At 45.3% G+C, this 19035-nt stretch overlaps 1 protein-coding gene across 5 annotated transcripts in view; it reads right to left on the reverse strand.

Annotated features, from left to right (window-relative positions):
• Window positions 1-874: 874 nt before the first annotated feature.
• LCLAT1 (lysocardiolipin acyltransferase 1) overlaps window positions 875-19035 on the reverse strand; it is a 92826-nt gene continuing 74665 nt past the window's right edge. For all 5 annotated transcript variants that reach the window (XM_044289448.1, XM_044289446.1, XM_044289447.1 and 2 more), the window contains exon 6: window positions 875-6433. In XM_044289448.1, the coding sequence (XP_044145383.1) occupies window positions 5934-6433 (500 nt within the window). In that variant the 3' untranslated portion in view covers window positions 875-5933. The remainder of the gene's footprint in view (window positions 6434-19035) is intronic.

A 19035-nucleotide genomic window follows, 5' to 3' on the forward strand; every position in this document is an offset into this window, starting at 1 on the left:
CAGGTCTGAGTTGTGACTCCACCAGCAGAATAGTGAGTGCAGCTCTGGAGAAGAATACAAAATAACTCAGGATCAGTAGAGAATAAGTAATGTAATATATGTACACAGTGACTGCACCAGCAGAATAATGAGTACAGCTCTGGAGTATAATAAAGGATGTAACTGAGGATCAGTACAGGAGAAGTAATGTAATGCATGTACACAGTGACTCCACCAGCAGAATAGTGAGTGCAGCTCTGGAGTATAATACAGGATGTAACTCAGGATCAGTACAGGATATGTAATGTATGTACACAGTGACTCCACCAGCAGAATAGTGAGTACAGCTCTGGAGTATAATACAGGATGTAACTCAGGATCAGTACAGGATAAGTAATGTAATGTATGTACACAATGACTGCATCAGCAGAATAGTGAGTACAGCTCTGGAGTATAATACAGGATGTAACTCAGGATCAGTACAGGATATGTAATGTATGTACACAGTGACTCCACCAGCAGAATAGTGAGTGCAGCTCTGGAGTATAATACAGGATGTAACTCAGGATATGTAATGCATGTACACAGTGACTGCACCAGCAGAATAGTGAGTGCAGCTCTGGAGTATAATACAGGATGTAACTCAGGATCAGTACAGGATATGTAATGTAATGTATGTACACAGTGACTCCACCAGCAATCTACCAATTATGATATGGTTGTTGTCATATATGACACTTTTGGGCCCACTCAGGTACCTGGCTCTGGATGCAATGGTGTATCTCTACCGCCTCTATAGCTACATCCCTGCCTCCTGCGTTGGGTGACAGTAGATGTCCTTAAAGGGAGTCATTTTCCCGATTTCCCATGCAGAATATTAACCACAGAGATTAGAAAAGTTTTAATCTTTTTTTATTCATATATAGTAACAATGCACTTTTCAAAGGGTCCACAACACATTTGATCCCTTTACAAATAATTACAAAGTGAAATGAGTGAAGACATCAGAGAAGTGACTGTGCCGGCTGATAAAGGGATGAAACAAGGATTATGGGAGAGAAAAAGAGGATCGGAATATCAAACAGAAACAGTCATTAAAAGCAAATGATATAAATAAACCACAGTAAAAAAGCCTCGATGGCCGAGTTCTCCTACTTCATATACATGACATATAGCGCTATAGTGTCTCGAGTCACCTCCACTAGGGGCGACACTCATCATTAATATAAAACCACAGATGGACGGAGTTGTAATCCACATTAGCAGTTTGCTTAGATTGTCTTTGGAATTTAAAGTGCAATTACACAAGGTTACCTGATTACTGCCAGTCATACATGGGGACGATAGGACGCTTTGTGGCTAAGCAGTTACACTTCATGATGAATGATTGGTTCTCAGGTTAATTATGGACTTCTAGAGACCCCTACAAAAACACATGGTAGGAGCGTACTTCTTTAGTCCAATTTGTCACGGGAAGGCATAGGACAAGTAGAATGTCATGATTCGTCTTCTTCAAAAAGACTAGGACAGGGTTAATGTCCTCCCATTCCTGTCCATAGGGCTCCAGTGCCACCCTGGAGTTTTGATGCAATTTTTTGTTGCATACCACCAACGAACCGTCATTTTGGATGGCTTAATTTATAATATGGTGCACTGAGCTCTGTGCATTAGTCGGTGAGGCGATCCATGAGATGTGTCTATATTGTCCAAGACTAAATGGACGGCTGTTGCAGAAGCTTTAGGTAGGTGTTAAGTACAAAGTCTTGGATAAATGGACTATTAAGAATTGTTGGAGTGCCGTGCAATGCAGTTGGATAGACGGACTGAGCTGTGTAAGAATGCAGCTCAGTATTTAGTTGGATGAAGGTCTTCAAAAAGGCAGTCGAATAATCGTCTGGATGGATGAATGATTTTGCACAAGTCTAGCGCACAAGATCATACCATGGATAATTCAACTGTACAATGCTCAAGATGGCTGGACTGTACAAGACAGATTCTATGTGCAATATGTACCCTACATGGGTACAGAGAACCATACTTTGGTTGGATGGGTGGATTGTTCCTGCATGAGGCTATATAATTTTTAAGGTCTTGCTGAACGATGATTTAGAGCTGAAGGTTTAACATTGATTGTTTAAGCATAAGTAATAATAACATGAACCATCTCCAGACCATCAGAGTATAGTTACTTGGCCGTTGCTTTGTGTAAATAGAGCTTTCTATGACCTGCCTTGCCTAAACAGCGTCATCTTGGTTGGGTGGAAAGCCAACAAACCAGATGGAACTCATACTTTCCAAAGTGGCCCATGATCCATCATTATGAAGGCAATTCAGAAATTTTTGCCCAAAAGATCTTTTAGCCACAAACTAAGATGGCTGATGCATGTATGGCCTGGATGAAAATGTATGAATTTTCTGGTGGAGCAAGAGCACCTGTCAGACAATTAATCTTGAGAAAAATAAGAGCCATTGTATTGGTCTAGCTGCCCCTTATTCTTAGGTAGATCTTGACATAATTACCTTAGATTCTCAAAAAATGTGTGGCTATAGGTGGTTGAAGACAACCGCTGTCCATATGCAGGGGCCCCTGGCTCAGGACACCCTCTGTGAGCCAAAAATAGAAGAGCAGCTCCTGCTCTGGTAGTCTGGAGCCAACCATGATATACATGGATTACTATTCCTTGGAAATATTTGCTGAGACGAGGCTTAAAGGGGACCTGTCTTCAGAAATTACCCATGAAGCTAGTTACATCTTCCTACTGTTCAAGTTCCCATGATTCATAAAATGGTTTTGTTTACGCTCAAAAGTGTTGAGTTTATGTCAAAAATCAACTATGAAAATGTACCCATTGTAATCAACCGGTAGCTCATGGAGTCATTGCTGCATTGCCCTGAATGAGTCACTAGTCAACCCCTATTTTTCCCGCTTAAATAATGATGCCCATCACCTTCTGAAAATGTAATGGATGGATGGTCAGCACCAAGAAGCTGATGGCTAATTTTCCTGGTCATGGTCCAGAAGAGAGCTCCTATTCCTACCTATAAACTTGAGATGATTATTTACAAAAACATTGTGATCTCATGGGTAATGACCCGTAATAATGAGGAAGAAGAACCATGAATATCACTCACGAACCTCAGTTCATTTCTCACCAAAGGTTTCTCTTTGGAAAGTGAACTGCCAGAGGAAGAAAGGAAGTCCGTAGGAAACTAAAGGTTTTGTAAACAGTCAATTTATCTCAGAGAAAGTTTCCTGAAAGCCGCCAGAGAGGGGAGACAAGGCTGCTTCCAAAATAGGACAAGATATCACTCCTAGAGAGGGAAGGCCATGCTAAATCCATGCCTCCGACATGTCAGAAAACGTTACTGTTGGGGTTCAGACCTCCCTAGTTCAAACTATTTTAGACAGATTTGTTTGATAGGAAATTGAGAAACCTCAATCTTCATCAAAATCAATGGAGCAGAAGAATGAGAAATGTGTTAAAATTTCCTGTCGAGGCGGCATGTCCAGAAGAACCATCTTTAATTTGGGAACTATCCATAATCTGTCTTGTCTCAAAGATAGGCATCAATAAATTTAAATACACTGTGCAGTCCTAAACAGACATTGTTCCTCATATTTGCAATACGTAATGGATAAAAAAAGTTTCACCCCGTTTTGTACTCTCTTCTCAAAATGTCATTTATATAGCCCGAAACGCAATGAAGACTATACTGACGATTTACGACTTAGAATACAATTTTTTTGATCCATTAATTACTGGACTTAATTGCTGATTAAAAAAGTATATTAATAACGTGTAAGGATCTCGTAATCAGTCTTCTGGTTCTGATCAAGATCTCTAATCGAAACGAATACTGGCCCAACAGCATTTCTGGATGTCCGATTAAAGTAAGGCTACGGTCACATCTCCATTTGGAGATCCAGCAGGCTGTTCCAGCATAGAGCAGCCTTCCGGATCTCACACTACTTCACCGCTGGCACAAATCAATTTGGTTTCCAGCATAAATGCCAGGTTTCGGCCATACAAAAAAACATTGCCGACAGCCATCATTTGCATCGGATCAGGCTGCCGGATCGCCAAAACACATGTGAACATGACCTAATTTAATAGCACCGGTCATATAAAAAATATATTCGTGTCCAGTTTATTAGCATTGGCCTTATAGATGTTAAGCCTCTGATTGAGTGGTATCATTTTTGAGGCATTTTCAAGAACAGTAGCATGGACCTTAGTGGAGGAAGCAGAGCTAAAAATGATTATCCATAAATGGGGCCATTGATAAGCCTTTGAAGTGCAACACGTGACTCCAGGGCCACGGCTTGGACGGTGGAGATTTAGAAAGACCCGGACAACTGAAAATATCAGGCCCAAGATGAGTCTTTTAGTTTTGAAAGACTTGTCAAGTTATAGGTTCCCATACATCATCTTTAGGATGGACTAAATAAGAAAAGATCACAGTGGTCCAAACAGTTGATCTCAGACAAACAATCCGCAAGGACAAAAGACAACCAAAAATTCTATGACCAGTAGGACATTCCCAACAGAATATGAGATTGTATGAATCATAAAACATTTCACAGTTGAGTATTAACCAAGCAGAGCTTACCTAGAATGGTGGGTCTACAATATTTTGGTGGGTTATTCCAGGAAGGAAACAGTATGGTTGGTAAACGCTTATTTCTCAAGGTCAATTCCACTGCCTTGGTGTCAACTAGTCTCGAAGTTCTACAAACTTTTTCAGCTCTGGTCAACTTTTTCCATTAGTTGGAAAGACCAGCCAATCCACCTAGGTGTATCACAGAGACATTCTTTTCTAGTTCTAGGCGGTTTTGGACCTGCTTTCTAGTTTGCCAGTACAAGGTCAGTTGTGAGGGTCCACGGAGAGAAACCCAACCAACTGTCATCAGTTTCGCATATAATATTTTTACTCAATTGATTTCTCTAGAGCACTCCTCACTTTACGGCATTTATTGTCCAGAAAAGGATGCTCTTAGGATGAAGTGCTCGAAAACTGAAATGGTTCAGCTCACACCTTGGTGCGCCAGTCCTTAAAGGGGTCGCAGCGGGAAAAAAATAATCTCCCTCTCGAATGTAAATTGTACCTCTCTAGTGAAGCTCTGCTTGATTTTTAACACCAAGACAACCCCACAAAACTTGGTTTTAGGTCAATAGACACAACTGTATACATTTATGATGGGCATTTCTCCTGCAAATTGGCTGTTATTCTTTATGGGGGGGGGGGGGGCTTTCACTTAAAAAAAATTAAATATTAAAGGTAAACAATTGTGCACGAACAGATACACTATAAAGAAAACTTCTGATTGTCTACAGACCAGATAACACAAAAACTTCCAGGTAAAACACACAATTTGGGGATTTCCCAGGTACTTTACGGGAGAATCCAGTAAAAATGCACAACAGTTTAACCCTTTAAATACATTCAGTCATACAGTATGCTGTATTCACCCATGGCGTGATGCAAGATGATGTTTTTCCTATGAAGACGGGTAAAATATTACTTAAAAATACAACAGTAAGGATACCTGGAAATATGTATAAGGAAATTCCAACTTTCATCGGACGGTCTTAATATACAAGCCACCGACTGTACAAGAAATTAGAGCCCAAATCCCCTTGGTGAAGGTCAACCATTTAACTAGACTCTTAAGATCTTCCAGACCTGACTCCACTGAAATCAATAAAGAAACAAGTCAAAGTTTTGCAAATCTTTGACCAGTTCTGAAGACTCTACCTAGAGGGGTGGCCAAGGGTTCCAACTAACAGGCTCCACCCCCCCCCTCCAAAGGATTTCATGAAGTGTAGGCAACCATAGGCAGTCCAGGAGCTGGTGAACTACAAGTTTCGACCATCTGAAGAGTCTCTGGTTACTTGGTTGACATGCACAATAGGGTAGATAGTACAAAAGTATCATAAAGAGACAGCCCCATATTATTTTTGTTTGCCTGCTGCGACTCGTTGGGTGGTGTGATATTGGTGGAGTGCCAGCTCGATAAGCTCAAGTCCACCAAAGTACTTTTCCTGAAGGACAAAGATGACGATCATGATGAGGGTGTACCACCGGACAATGCTGTACAGGTAGATGAAGTAAAAGGACACAACAATGAAGGATGTCCAGTACAGCAACGAAGCAAACTTTATCAAGTGCACCCTGAGTTCTGATTTGCAAGGAGGGATGCGGCTGCGTCTTGTGACGTCAAAGTACTTTTCCCCTTCGTAGAAGGTTCGCAACCGCTCCTCCTTCTCCTTCCAGCGTTCCTGGCACCAGAGCTGGAGGTCCTCCTTAGAGGCGGGCAGGCTACTTACAGGATACCTACAGACGTGGAAGTGAATCTCCTTGGGGAAGTTGCCATTGAGGATGTGTTTCTCAGTTTGAGGAATGTTGTGAGGGTAGGCCACGGTTATGTCATGGATGGCATCAAGGTTGTTTCCTGAGGGAGAGCAAAAAAGTATAGATCAATAAGAAGAAATGTGAGGATTGTGATGTCCACCATGGGCAAAGCCATGGTGGTGATAGGCAAACTGGTACAGAAATCAGTGAGATCGACAAGAAGCGAAACCCCTGTACAACAGGTGGAGACCAAGAATATGTAGATGGTCAGATAAGCTTAGGCTGCTTTCACATATACGATAAAGGTATCCAGCAGAGGAACAGCTTGCCAGATCGGGCCGTCCACATCCCTTTGACTATAAAGGGATCCGGCATGTTTTTAGCATAAGTGCCGGGTTTCAGCTGGACAGAAACCGATGCATGCATTGTTTTTTGTACGGCTGAAAACCGCCATTCATGCTGGAATCCAGCCGGATCCCATTACAATCAAAGGGGTCTGACGGTGGACGGCCCTATCAGCTATGCTGGATATGGTGAATCTCTCCTGCTTATTTGAAACTCACTTAAAGGATTGGTCTAACATTAGAAACACATGGCTTCCACAAACAGGACCACACCTGTCCACAGGCTGCGTGTGATATTGCAGCTCAACCTAATTCACTTTCATGGAGCAGAGGTGTAAAACCAGACAAAACCCACGGTGTCTGAAAGAAGCCATGTTTTTCTGGTCCCGGATAACCATCTAAAGCAGATTTACAAGCACCTCCCCCTTTATTGAGACTCCTCCCCCTTGGTTCAACTGCAGCAACTTCCTGATCATCCGCTTTTTCTCACCAGTGGGATAGAATCTCTCTATGCACTGGCTTCTTGCTGAGCTTGCGCAAATACCCAGAAGCCAATCTGAACAAGCAGAGCTGCAGCGAAAATCACGGTGGAAAAGCAGAGCAGCCTTAGCCTCTGATGACACAGGAGGTGAATTTCAGACTACCACCGGCTGCAATAAACACAACTGTGACCCCAGCTCTGCTGATAGCTGTGCACCGCTTGCCTCATCGGAGGCAAAGCTTGCTTCTTCAGTTTTCCCTATGCTTTACACTACAGCTTTGCTTGTTCTAATTGACTGCTGGGTGGGGGTTGTCAAGCAGTTTCCACACATTAATTAATTCAGATAATGCGGATACTGCTGCGGATTTCACATGGGGTTTATTAAAATCACAATGATATGTTGTAGTGTGGAAACTGGACTGATAATCAGTAACAAATACGACATGTCTGAACATGGCCTAAGGGGATCCATTTAATTATTTCACAGAAGTAGATTATGCTAGATATGAATTATTCTTAAACATCACACTTGTATAATCTACCAAACACATGTAGCACATTTCCCTGCCGTGTAGTTTGTTATGTCGACCACAAGGCGGAGACACTTAGCAGATACTGCGTCGCCCACTAAGGCCCCTTTCACACGAGCGAGTTTTGACGTGAACGCATAGCACCCGCACCGAATCCCGACGCATTCATTTCTATGGGTCTGTATACATGAGCGTTTTTTCTCACGCATCAGTTCTGCGTTGCGTGAGAATCGCAGCATGTTCTATATTCTATATTTAAAAAATGCATTGCATCCGGATGTAACCTGGATGCAGTCAGAGTGCAATGCATTTTTCACTGATGGTTGCTAGATAGTGTTTGTAAACCTTCAGATTTTTTTATCACGTGCCTGAAAAACCCATCAAAACGCATTGCACCCGCATGGACAAAAATTGAACGCAATCGCAGACAAAACTGACGGAAGTTGCTTGCAAAATGGTGCACGTTTCCCTGAACGCACCCGGAGCCAATCCACCACACTCGTGTGAAAGAGGCCTAAAAGGAGGCTTTTATTCTGGACTGTGATGACTGATGACTTCTGCAGCCATTGTACCCTGCCAGGACCTTCCTCCTCAATGACATCACCAAATAACGACACTGCTCAGCCCTCCCTGGTTCAGAGATGTGCCAAACCCTGCAGTCTGTACTCTGCACGTCCCCACGGATGACTCCGTGCAGCCAACTGGAAGCAGAAGGGACGTGACAACGCTAGGGCCCTGCATTGACGGACATAAACATAATGTAGAGGAGGGATGAGCCCATTGAGAAGAAGACAGGGAGACCGGACCACAGCCCCAGAGATTAAAAGGTGCAGACTCTACATACCGTCTAGATTAAAGGGCATCTGTCAGCAGATTTGCACCTATGACACTGGTTGACCTGTTACATGTGCACTTGGCAGCTGAAGGCATCTGTGTTGGTCCCATGTTCATATGTGCCCGCATTGCTGAGGTTTTTATATATGCAAATGAGCCTCTAGGAGCAACGGGGGCGTTGCCATTACACCTAGAGGCTCTGCTCTCTCTGCAACTGCTGCGTCCTCTGCACTTTGACAGGACCAGAGAGTGAAAATGCGATCACATCTGGCCGTGTCAAAGTGCAGAGGGTGCGGCAGTTGCAGAGAGAGCATAGCCTCTAGGTGTAACGGCTATGCCCCCATTGCTCGTAGAGACTCATTTGCATAAATAAATAAAAATAATTCTCAGCAATGCGGAAACATAAGAACATGGGACCAACACAGATGCCTTCAGTTTCTAGGTCAGCCAGTGTCATAGATGCAAATCTGCTGACAGACGCCATTTAAAAAGCTACCATTTTCTGTACGCAGCTCCCGTGCAGACCTATGTCAAACTCTGTGTAGTCTGATCCTGCAGTCCATGTCTCTTCTACTGTCTCTAGGTTATGGAGAGGGAAGAAGCAGAAGGAATCGATGGGATGCACATCGATGACTATGGCTGCCTCCGCTACGGCCAGGACATAGAAGAGCCGGGGACAGATGAGATGTGGAGGAGCTCGGCGCCGGGGAGACGATCAGACGCTTTATTATGATAAGCGACTATCTCTGCGCTATTTTCTCTGGATAAGATTGTCCCTTGATTTCACCTGATAGAATCCGTGAGATCCGACGAGACGGAAGTAAAAGGAGAGTACAATCGCCGTATGTGACGGGCTGAGCGGCGGGGGAGATCAATTCAATTTGACAATTTCACGGTGTCTACGACGTGTCTCGGCGGGTTACACTCTGCCCGGTACAATAGGGGGGAACACACAGGGACGTTTCCAGGGGACGCTACAGAGAGGAACAGGATGAATGGAAGAAGGGCAAAACCTATACAGACCTAATAAGTCTCACAGCTGAGGGTTTGTCACAATTGTAATCAGTGTAGGCAATTCGTCAGCAGCACATCTCTCTCTACTGTCCTGATACTTTGCCACAATGGGGCAGAGGGACAAATTTCACTTGTTATTTTTAAGCTCTCTGATGGGCTGTGACTAACCGGCCCCCCCCCCCCCCCCCGGAAGCTGTAAATATACTCCCCTGTAAGCTCTGCAGTCAGGCTCCTTCCCCGCTAGCAGCCATAAATATACTCCCCTGTAAGCTCTGCAGTCAGGCTCCTTCCCCGCTAGCAGCCGTAAATATACACCCCTGTAAGCTCTGCAGTCAGGCTCCTTCCCCGCTAGCAGCCATAAATATACTCCCCTGTAAGCTCTGCAGTCAGGCTCCTTCCCCGCTAGCAGCCATAAATATACTCCCCTGTAAGCTCTGCAGTCAGGCTCCTTCCCCGCTAGCAGCCATAAATATACTCCCCTGTAAGCTCTGCAGTCAGGCTCCTTCCCCGCTAGCAGCCATAAATATACACCCCTGTAAGCTCTGCAGTCAGGCTCCTTCCCCGCTAGCAGCCATAAATATACACCCCTGTAAGCTCTGCAGTCAGGCTACTTCTCCGCTAGCAGCCATAAATATACTCCCCTGTAAGCTCTGCAGTCAGGCTCCTTCCCCACTAGCAGCCATAAATATACTCCCCTGTAAGCTCTGCAGTCAGGCTACTTCCTCTCTGGCAGCTGTAAATATAGCAGCCAGTATGTTCCCCTGCAGACAGAAAATAATTGCACTACGGAGTCTGGAGCAGTGAAGGAAATAGTCCTTGCTTGCTCACAAGTCAATCCTCAGGTCTTCTTGCCATGTTATTGCACAGACGCCTGTCTGTCCCCGACGATTAGCGTAAAAGCAATTTCTAAAGGTTGTGGTTCAGTGGAGCCCGACGAAAACAGGTGCAGAGGGAAGAGTGACTGAGCGCGTGTCCACCAGCATGCCACTCATTAGGTGGACGTACACATTGCTATACACTTTGAACACCAGGTGGCACCATACTATGTAAGTAAATGTCAAATCCCTTCGCTGGATCTTGTTTTGGTGCATGTAAAAAGGTAATAATGATGAATTTTCCATAATCTGTACCATAAATATACTATTTATCAGTGGGATAAGCCCTTTAATGTGTCTCACGGTGCGCGCCGTTATTTCAGAGCTGATAAATAAAGCTAGATCTAATGAAATCCGCCATCTCATCAGTTTAATGTCATTTACATAAACAGCTTGAATGGAAGTGAAATCTCCATAATTCCTGTCACTCGGCCGCACAAAGAATATCGTTAGGAATATGTATAACTGAGGATGACGGGCGCATACATCTCTGGTGACGTGCTGGAATCTACAGCCCCCATTCATACAGTCCCAGTGTCTGCCCCAGATTACTGGTGAACTGCCAAGCAATGTGACCGTACAGACCAATTCATGTCATAATGGCAAAAAAAAAGCCAAGAAAACGATGGATAATTTAAAGAGCCTCTGTCAGCAGGATTAACCCTATTTAACCAGGCATACTGCCTGATGGGGTTGATCCTGCTGCTTAAAACGATACCTTTATTACCAATATTTTTTCCAGAGTTACGTGAGTTTTTAATCAATATGCTAAGCAGGGCTTCAGTGCCCAGAGGGCAGCCCTGTTCCTGGCGCACCTCAGCTTCTCCTCTTTACCGACCTAGCGATGACCCGCACGCATGTGCTGCACTTCTATAATTAGCGCCATGCGCAGTAAGCATCCCTGGAAACCTGCAGGAGACGTACTGCTCATGCAACAGGCAAGAGGGCATAATGATAATGCTGGACCTTGTAAGTCAAGCGAAGGGGGCAAGGCTAAATCAGGAAAGCGGAGGTGCACTGAGGGGCTAGGGCCTGCCCCTGGGTGTAGTGGGGGCCTAATTAGGATTTTTTTTTTCTTCTTTTAGGCTAACCTGGACCTGGCTACTTTAAAGAGGGCCTCTCACCTCTCCTGACACGCCTGTTTTAATAGCTATATGCATTCCCCATGTAATAATTCTGGATGCATCTAATCTTATGGCTCTATGTTGTGCTATTCCTTTATTATTTCTACTACAAGTTACGAATGAACTTCTAGCAGCCTGCAGTAAGGGTACAGAGGGGAGGTGACCAGTTGGGGGCGTGTACCTGCACAGATTTACTCTAGCCAATCAATGCTGCGATTTTTCAGACTGTGCAGGTACACGCCCCCAACTTGTTACCACCCTTCTGTACTCTTACTGCAGACTGCTAGCAATTCATTCATAAATTCTAGTAGTAATAATAAAGAAATGACAATATAGAGCCATAAGAATAAATGCTCCAGAATTGCTATTACATGGGGAATGCATGAAGCTATTAAAACAGGAATATCAGGAGAGGTGAGAGGTCCTCCTTAAGTTTTTCTTTTCCAGCATCCTCTGGATCCACCAGGACATGTGCGTTCCTCCTGGATGAATATATTGCATCTTCAAGCATAGGACTACTACATCAGCAGGCCAATAAAAATAGCTTCAAAGTAACCAAGTGTCACAAAAACAAAAAATCTGTAAGGATATGGAAGACTCTACACATGCTCAGTCACTGACCCCAGTATATTAAAGGGGGGATCCACTTTCATTGTCTAACATGTCACAGAAACATATCAGAAGAGGACACTGGTGGAATGGTCCATGAGATAGATCCTCTTGATCCCTTAAATATGAAGGGCCTAGTTCTTCTACATTCCCCCCACCCCTGGGCTAGTTAAAAATGCCCCCCTTTTGGTTAGCCATTTCCACTGATGAAAAGTCCTTGCGGTTTGAGGACACTACAGAGGGCCAAGGAGTCTATGATCTGGCATTCAGCTTATGGACACGTACCTACGACATTCAAGAACGGGGAACCCATGGGGATTTTTCCTTGAATGAATGAACTGATGACCCATAGATACAACATTTTTTAAATGGCTTTAGTTGAGAATTCCCTGAGGAGAGTCGCCCATTCAGGACTCTGCATCAAGGAGCTCTCGTCCTGGAGGACTATGGGAAAAGAAGAAGTTGCACGTGGACAAATTTAATGATTTGCACGTGGATCGAAGAAAGAACATATACAATTAAGTAATAAATAGTAAAACACTGGGAAAAAGACTAAGGGATAGTGGTGGACAGTAACTTAAAGGGGTTGTGCAGCGAGTACATATTGATGACCCGTCCTCTGGATAGGTCATCAATATCTGATCGGCGGAGATCTGACTCCTGGCACCCCCCGCGGATCAGCTGTTTGTAGAGGAGGCGGAGCTCGTATGAGCTCTACTTCCTCTTCAAGATTACACTGCGCGTCAGTTTCGCTTGCAGCGGGGGCGCAGTAATTACAAGTACACGTCCCATTAAAGTGAATTGAGAAAGTACTTGTAATTACACTGACGACGCGCAGTGTTATCTTAAGGGGGAAGTAGCATTCGTACAAGCGCCGGCTCCTCTTCAAACAGCCGATTGGCGAGGGAGGGGTGCAGGGAGTAGGATCCCCAGCGATCAGATATTGATGACAGATCATTCAATGTGTACTCGCTGCACAACCCCTTTAACTTTACAGACCAATGCCAGGCAGCTGCTGCTAACGCCGATAAAATAACGGGATGCATCATGGGAGGCCAAATGCTCATGACAAGACGACAATTAATAAAGGTGTATTTCCTTTGCGCCGCAATTTGCGACTTTTTCCCCACTCACGCTGGGTCTAAAAAAAAGTGGGTGCTAGGAAGCAGTCTTGCATTTAGAATCGGCGGTGGATCCGCCGACGTTATGTAGAGGTCGGCACCTCTTCATAACTGCAGTGGAACCTCCGCCAGCGCAGGGGTTTAATAAGACGTCGGTCTTCATAAATGTGCCCCATAGTTTTTCCTCTCTACAGCAGTCAGACCACACATGGGATGCAGAGGAGGCGACCAAGGTAAGTAAGGGAATGGGTGGCCTGCAGGACAAGACGCGTCATCAGACTTAGGGCTCATGCACATTGCCGTAGCCGTTTTTTGCAGTCTGCAAATTGCAGATCCACAAAACAAGGATACCGGCCATATGCAGAATGGAACATCCTGCGCTGTACAGAACCGCCCTATCCTTTTCCGTAATACGGACAAGAATAGGACACGTTCTATTATTTTTTTTGTTGCGGGTGCAGCAGAACGGACATACGTGTGGTGTCCGCATCTTTGGCGGCCCCATTGAAGTGAATGCCCAAAAATGCAGATCGGATGCAGAAAAAAAATAAAACTACGGTGATGTACATGAGCCCTTATGCGTTATTCGGTTTGGAGAAGAGACGGCTGAGGGGCGACCTAATTACAACGTAGAGATCTAACAGTCTCTTCATACTCAGATCTGTAACCAGGACAAGAGGACAGAAGGCTTCACCATCATAGACGGGATTCTTCACGGTCAGAGCAGTGAGACTACGGCGCTGTCTGCCGGAGGTGGTGGTGATGGCAGGTTCTTTGCACATGTTGCGGAGGGGTCTGGAGTGTTATAATATTACAGGTTATAGTTATTAGATTTCTGGAGAAGGGTCATTAATCCAGGGGGTAACTCAGCCTTCATTGTGACACCTCTTAAAGAGAACCTCTCCCGACATGTCCGTTTTAGTAACTTCTTGCAATTCCCCATGTCAAAAAACTTCTGGAGCACCTTTTCATACAACTCTGTGGTGCTATCCCTCTGTTATTCCTGCTAGAAGTTTATGAAAGAATTGCTGGCAGTCTGCAACAAAGGTCCAGATGAGTGTTACCAGCTGGAGGTGTGTCCCTGCACAGTCTGACATCATCCAATCAGTGCTGCCAGTGTCAGACTATGCAGGGACAGCCCCTTCCTCCCCTTAAAGGTAACAATGAGCTGGACCTTTATGACAGACTGATGGAAATTCATTCATAACTTCTCATAGGAATAATAGAGGAATGGCAAACACAGAGTCCTAAGGATAGAGGCTCTAGGATTATCATCACACAGGGACTGTAAGTAGTTAGAGAGGCGACAGGTCGTCTTTAAGAGGGTTCACAGCGAGGGCTGATGTTTTCTGGAGGCTGTATTTATAGATCAGGTGCAGGTGCCCTTTAAGAGCTCAGCTGCCGTGCCCGGACTGGTAACGAGCTGCCCGCTCTATCCCTGTGAGACGAGAACAGATTTTATGTAATGTAGCCATTATTTCTGTGTGGCATGTGCCAGCTGTGCCCGGTGTCCTGGCAGGACTATTACTCCTAGCAGGCGTTCTGCTTGAATAGACGTGCTCATTGCATGGAGGAGCAGATAGGGAGGGGTCCAGCACCTGCAGGATGAGCCAGCTCCAGCGCTCGCAACGGATGATGATGTACGACGCACAATTTACCCGGCGGCTCTGTGTGGCAGCGCTGATCGCTGTCTGCTGCCAGGACGGGCGCTGCCATCTATCATATGTAATACACTGACAGCATGCTGCAGGTGTCACACCAGGGGCTGCGTGTGTATGCAGAGGCTGTAGCACACAAGATGGGCTTAGATACACAGCTCAGCAGACAGTATCACACACACAATAGGCTTGGATACACAGCTCAGGAGACAGTATCACACATGATAGGCTTAGATACACTGGTTAAGCAGACAGTATCACACATGATAGACTTAGATACACTGGTTAAGCAGACAGTATCACACATGATGGGCTTAGATACACTGGTTAAGCAGACAGTACCACACACGATGGGCTTAGGCTACATGCACACGACCGTGGTGTGTTTTTCGGTCCGCAAATCACGGATGGCGTCTGTGCGCGTTCCGCAATTTGCGGAACGGCACGGACAGCCTTTAATATAACTACCTATTCTTGTCTGCAAAGCGCAGACAAGAATAGGACATGTTATATTTTTTTTAACGGGCCCGCATCCAAAACAACGGCCGTGTGCGTGAGGCCTTAGATACAGGCTCAGTAGAAAGTATCACATATGACAGGCTTAGATACAGGCTCAGCAAACAGTATCACACAGGATAGTGTCTGCTGAGTCTGTATCTAAGCCTATCATGTGTGATACTGTTTGCTGAGCCTGTATCTAAGCATATCTTATGTGATAGGCTTAGATACAGACTCAGCAGACACTATCACATAAGATATGCTTAGATACAGGCTCAGCAAACAGTATCACACATGATAGGCTTAGATACAGACTCAGCAGACACTATCATGTGTGATACTGTTTGCTGAGCCTGTATCCAAGCCTGTCATATGTGATAACTGTCCTATCACATAAGATATGCTTAGATACAGGCTCAGCAGATAGTATAACACATGATAGGCTTAGATACACAGCTCAGGAGACGGTATCACACATGATAGGCTTAGATACACAGCTCAGCAGACAGTATCACACAGGATAGTATTAGGCACTCGAGTCAGCCGACATTATCTCCGGGGCTGTGGAGTCGGTAGATAAATGCTCCGACTCCTCAGTTTTTGGTACTTCCGACTCCTCTGTATTTAATATGCGAAGGTTTTCTATACATTCCTTGAAGGAAAGAAAGGCCACATACAGGTCATTACCACAGAACTACCGGCCAGGAAGCTGCTGCCTTCTCCTGTGCGCGCTGATCTTCTGCTGTAGATCGGGCAGCGGGGGATCCAGGACGGGGCATTTATTGTGAAACATGATTTCCCCAGTAGAATCCCAGAGTCATGTTTAAAGTTTAATCTACAATCTGAGATTACAAGTTCTTATCGCCTCAGCTGAATGACAGCAGTTTTTCAAATGCTTTACAGCTTCAGTCTTGAACTATTGACTATCCATTCCCTTCACTTCTACAACTGTCTCTAGTCCTGCAAAAATCATATAGTGAGAGGCGAGGCTAACCATGTAACAGCGGAACACAACACAATGGAAAGTAGAAGTATTGCCGCTCCTTAACTGTGCGTTGCGTGCCATATAGTGAAGCATATGAAAAGCACGCTTCTTCACGGTCACTTAACGTGTTCGTTTTGCGGTAACGTGACGCACTGCATGCATTGGCATTTATTCAGTAGAGAAGTACCGTATTTTTCGCCCTATAGGACGCACTTTTTCCCCCCCAAAAGTGTGGTGGGCAAATAGCAGTGCGTCTTATGGGGGGCGAATGCTGCGACCGTCCTGTGAATAGGCCGAGAGGGAGGAGGGGCTGGGGGCCGGCGTCATTTCTGTAATGGCAGCGGGGCCCGGTGCAGTCACTGTATTCTACTACACCGGGCCCCGCTCTCTGTAGTATACGGTAATCATATCCAACTTGTGGGTATTGTTAAAGTATTCCAATCATCTTAAATCTAGCGCTGTACTACTTACTACTAACTTCTTGGCAGTCGGGAGGCCGGGCGGGCGGGCGCTCGTAGTGTAGCTCAATACGTCGCGCGCCTGCACCGCCTGCTTCATTCATAAAGTGGGCGGATCAGGCGCGTGACATAGTGAGCTACACTACGAGCGCCCGCCCGGCCTCCCGACTGCCAAGAAGTTAGTAGTAAGTAGTACAGCGCTAGATTTAAGAGGATTGGAATACTTTAACAATACCCACAAGATAGATATGATTACCGTATACTACAGTGAGCGGGGCCCGGTGTAGTACAATACAGTGACTGCACCGGGCCCCGCTGCCATTACAGAAACAGATGCCGGCCCCCATTCACTACACAGGGACACTTATGGGGGATCTGTGGATGACACATAAGATAAGATGCCCCCATAACAGTGCAATCCACAGATGCCCCCATAACAGTGCCATCCACAGATGCCCCCCCATAACAGTGCCATCCACAGATGCCCCCCATAACAGTGCCATCCACAGATGCCCCCATAACAGTGCCATCCACAGACCATCATTAGTTCAAAACCCACCAAATTGAACCTTTTGGTTCAAATTTTTATTTTCTTATTTTCCTCCTTAAAAACCTAGGTGCGTCTTATAGGGCGAAAAATACGGTAATTAATTATACCTCTTTGTGAATTGGAACATTTAAACTTGCTTTTTTTTATTATTTTTTATTCCAATTTAAATTTAGTAGGAGTCGGAGTATTTTTTTGCCGACTCCAGGTACCCAAAATTGCCTCTGACTCAGACTCCTCGACTGCACAGCCCTGATTATCTCAGAAGATGGCTCGGATACATAGCTCAGCAGACCGTATCACACAGTGTTTAGGCAGACAGCATTGCAAATGAGAGGATTAGATGCACTGGTACTGCAGGCAGTATCACACAACAGACTTAGATACACAACTCAGCAGACAGCATCACTAGAAACATTGTCTCGATGGACAGAATCTGTAATTACAGGATTAGATACAGGGGTGTAGCTATAGGGGAAGCGACTGCTTTGGGACCCAAACTCAGAAGGGGCCCTGGAGTTGGAGGAGGGAAAGTTTTTATCAGGGCCCCCTCTACAGTATTATACGAAGCCATTGGGGGGGGGGGTATCTAGTTCCAATTTGCCGTGGGGTCCAGTCATATCTAGTTAAACCACTGATTGGATACACAACTGAACAGACATTACCACACATGAAAGGATTAGATACAGTGGCTCGGCAGACAGTGTCACATATAAGATTAGATACACAGCTCAGAAGACAGTATCACATGACAGGCTTAGACACCTTGTATCGGAAATGATGGGATTGGATACACAGCTGATTAGGCAGTATCACACATGACAGGATGGGATACACTGGCACAGCAGACAGTATCACACATGACAGGATGGGATACACTGGCACAGCAGACAGTATCACACATGACAGGATGGGATACACTGGCACAGCAGACAGTATCACACATGACAGGATGGGATACACTGGCACAGCAGACAGTATCACACATGACAGGATGGGATACACTGGCACAGCAGACAGTATCACACATGATAGGATGGGATACACTGGCACAGCTGATTAGACAGTATCACACATGATAGGATGGGATACACTGGCACAGCAGACAGTATCACACATGACAGGCTTAGATACAGATTCTTTATTTCATAGTGTGGCTGTTATCGCACAGTAGGGATAATAATACCGCTCAGGCAATGTGCGCGGCCACGTGCTGGATATAATGGCGATCCGCCGCTCTTCCATTGTCTCTCCAGCTATTTATAGAGGACACGCCCGCCGCACTCGCCACTTATAGATTCCATTTACTTCAATGGTTGAACAATTTAACAAAAAAAGACTAAATTTTCCCCGGGGATCTGCCAAGCTGTGGCTTTGAAGATTTGCCTGCAATTTTCTAGAACGTGGTGAGGCCAGGAGGTCTGCGGGGCGGCAGCGAGTGCGGCTGAACACTCAGCTCTATCCTCTAAAAACCCATTATACGATCCCCTCCCCCAGTCTTCAGGGGGGGGGGGGGGGGGAACGAGACCCTACGCTCGTCTACAGTCACGTAGACACTGGATGACTGACGTCAGTGTGAGACGTTCACCTTGATTAATGGCCGCCTTGTGGCAGTGCGAATGTG

Source organism: Bufo gargarizans, chromosome 4, assembly GCF_014858855.1.
Source record: "Bufo gargarizans isolate SCDJY-AF-19 chromosome 4, ASM1485885v1, whole genome shotgun sequence".
NCBI classification, from domain to species: Eukaryota; Metazoa; Chordata; class Amphibia; order Anura; family Bufonidae; genus Bufo; species Bufo gargarizans.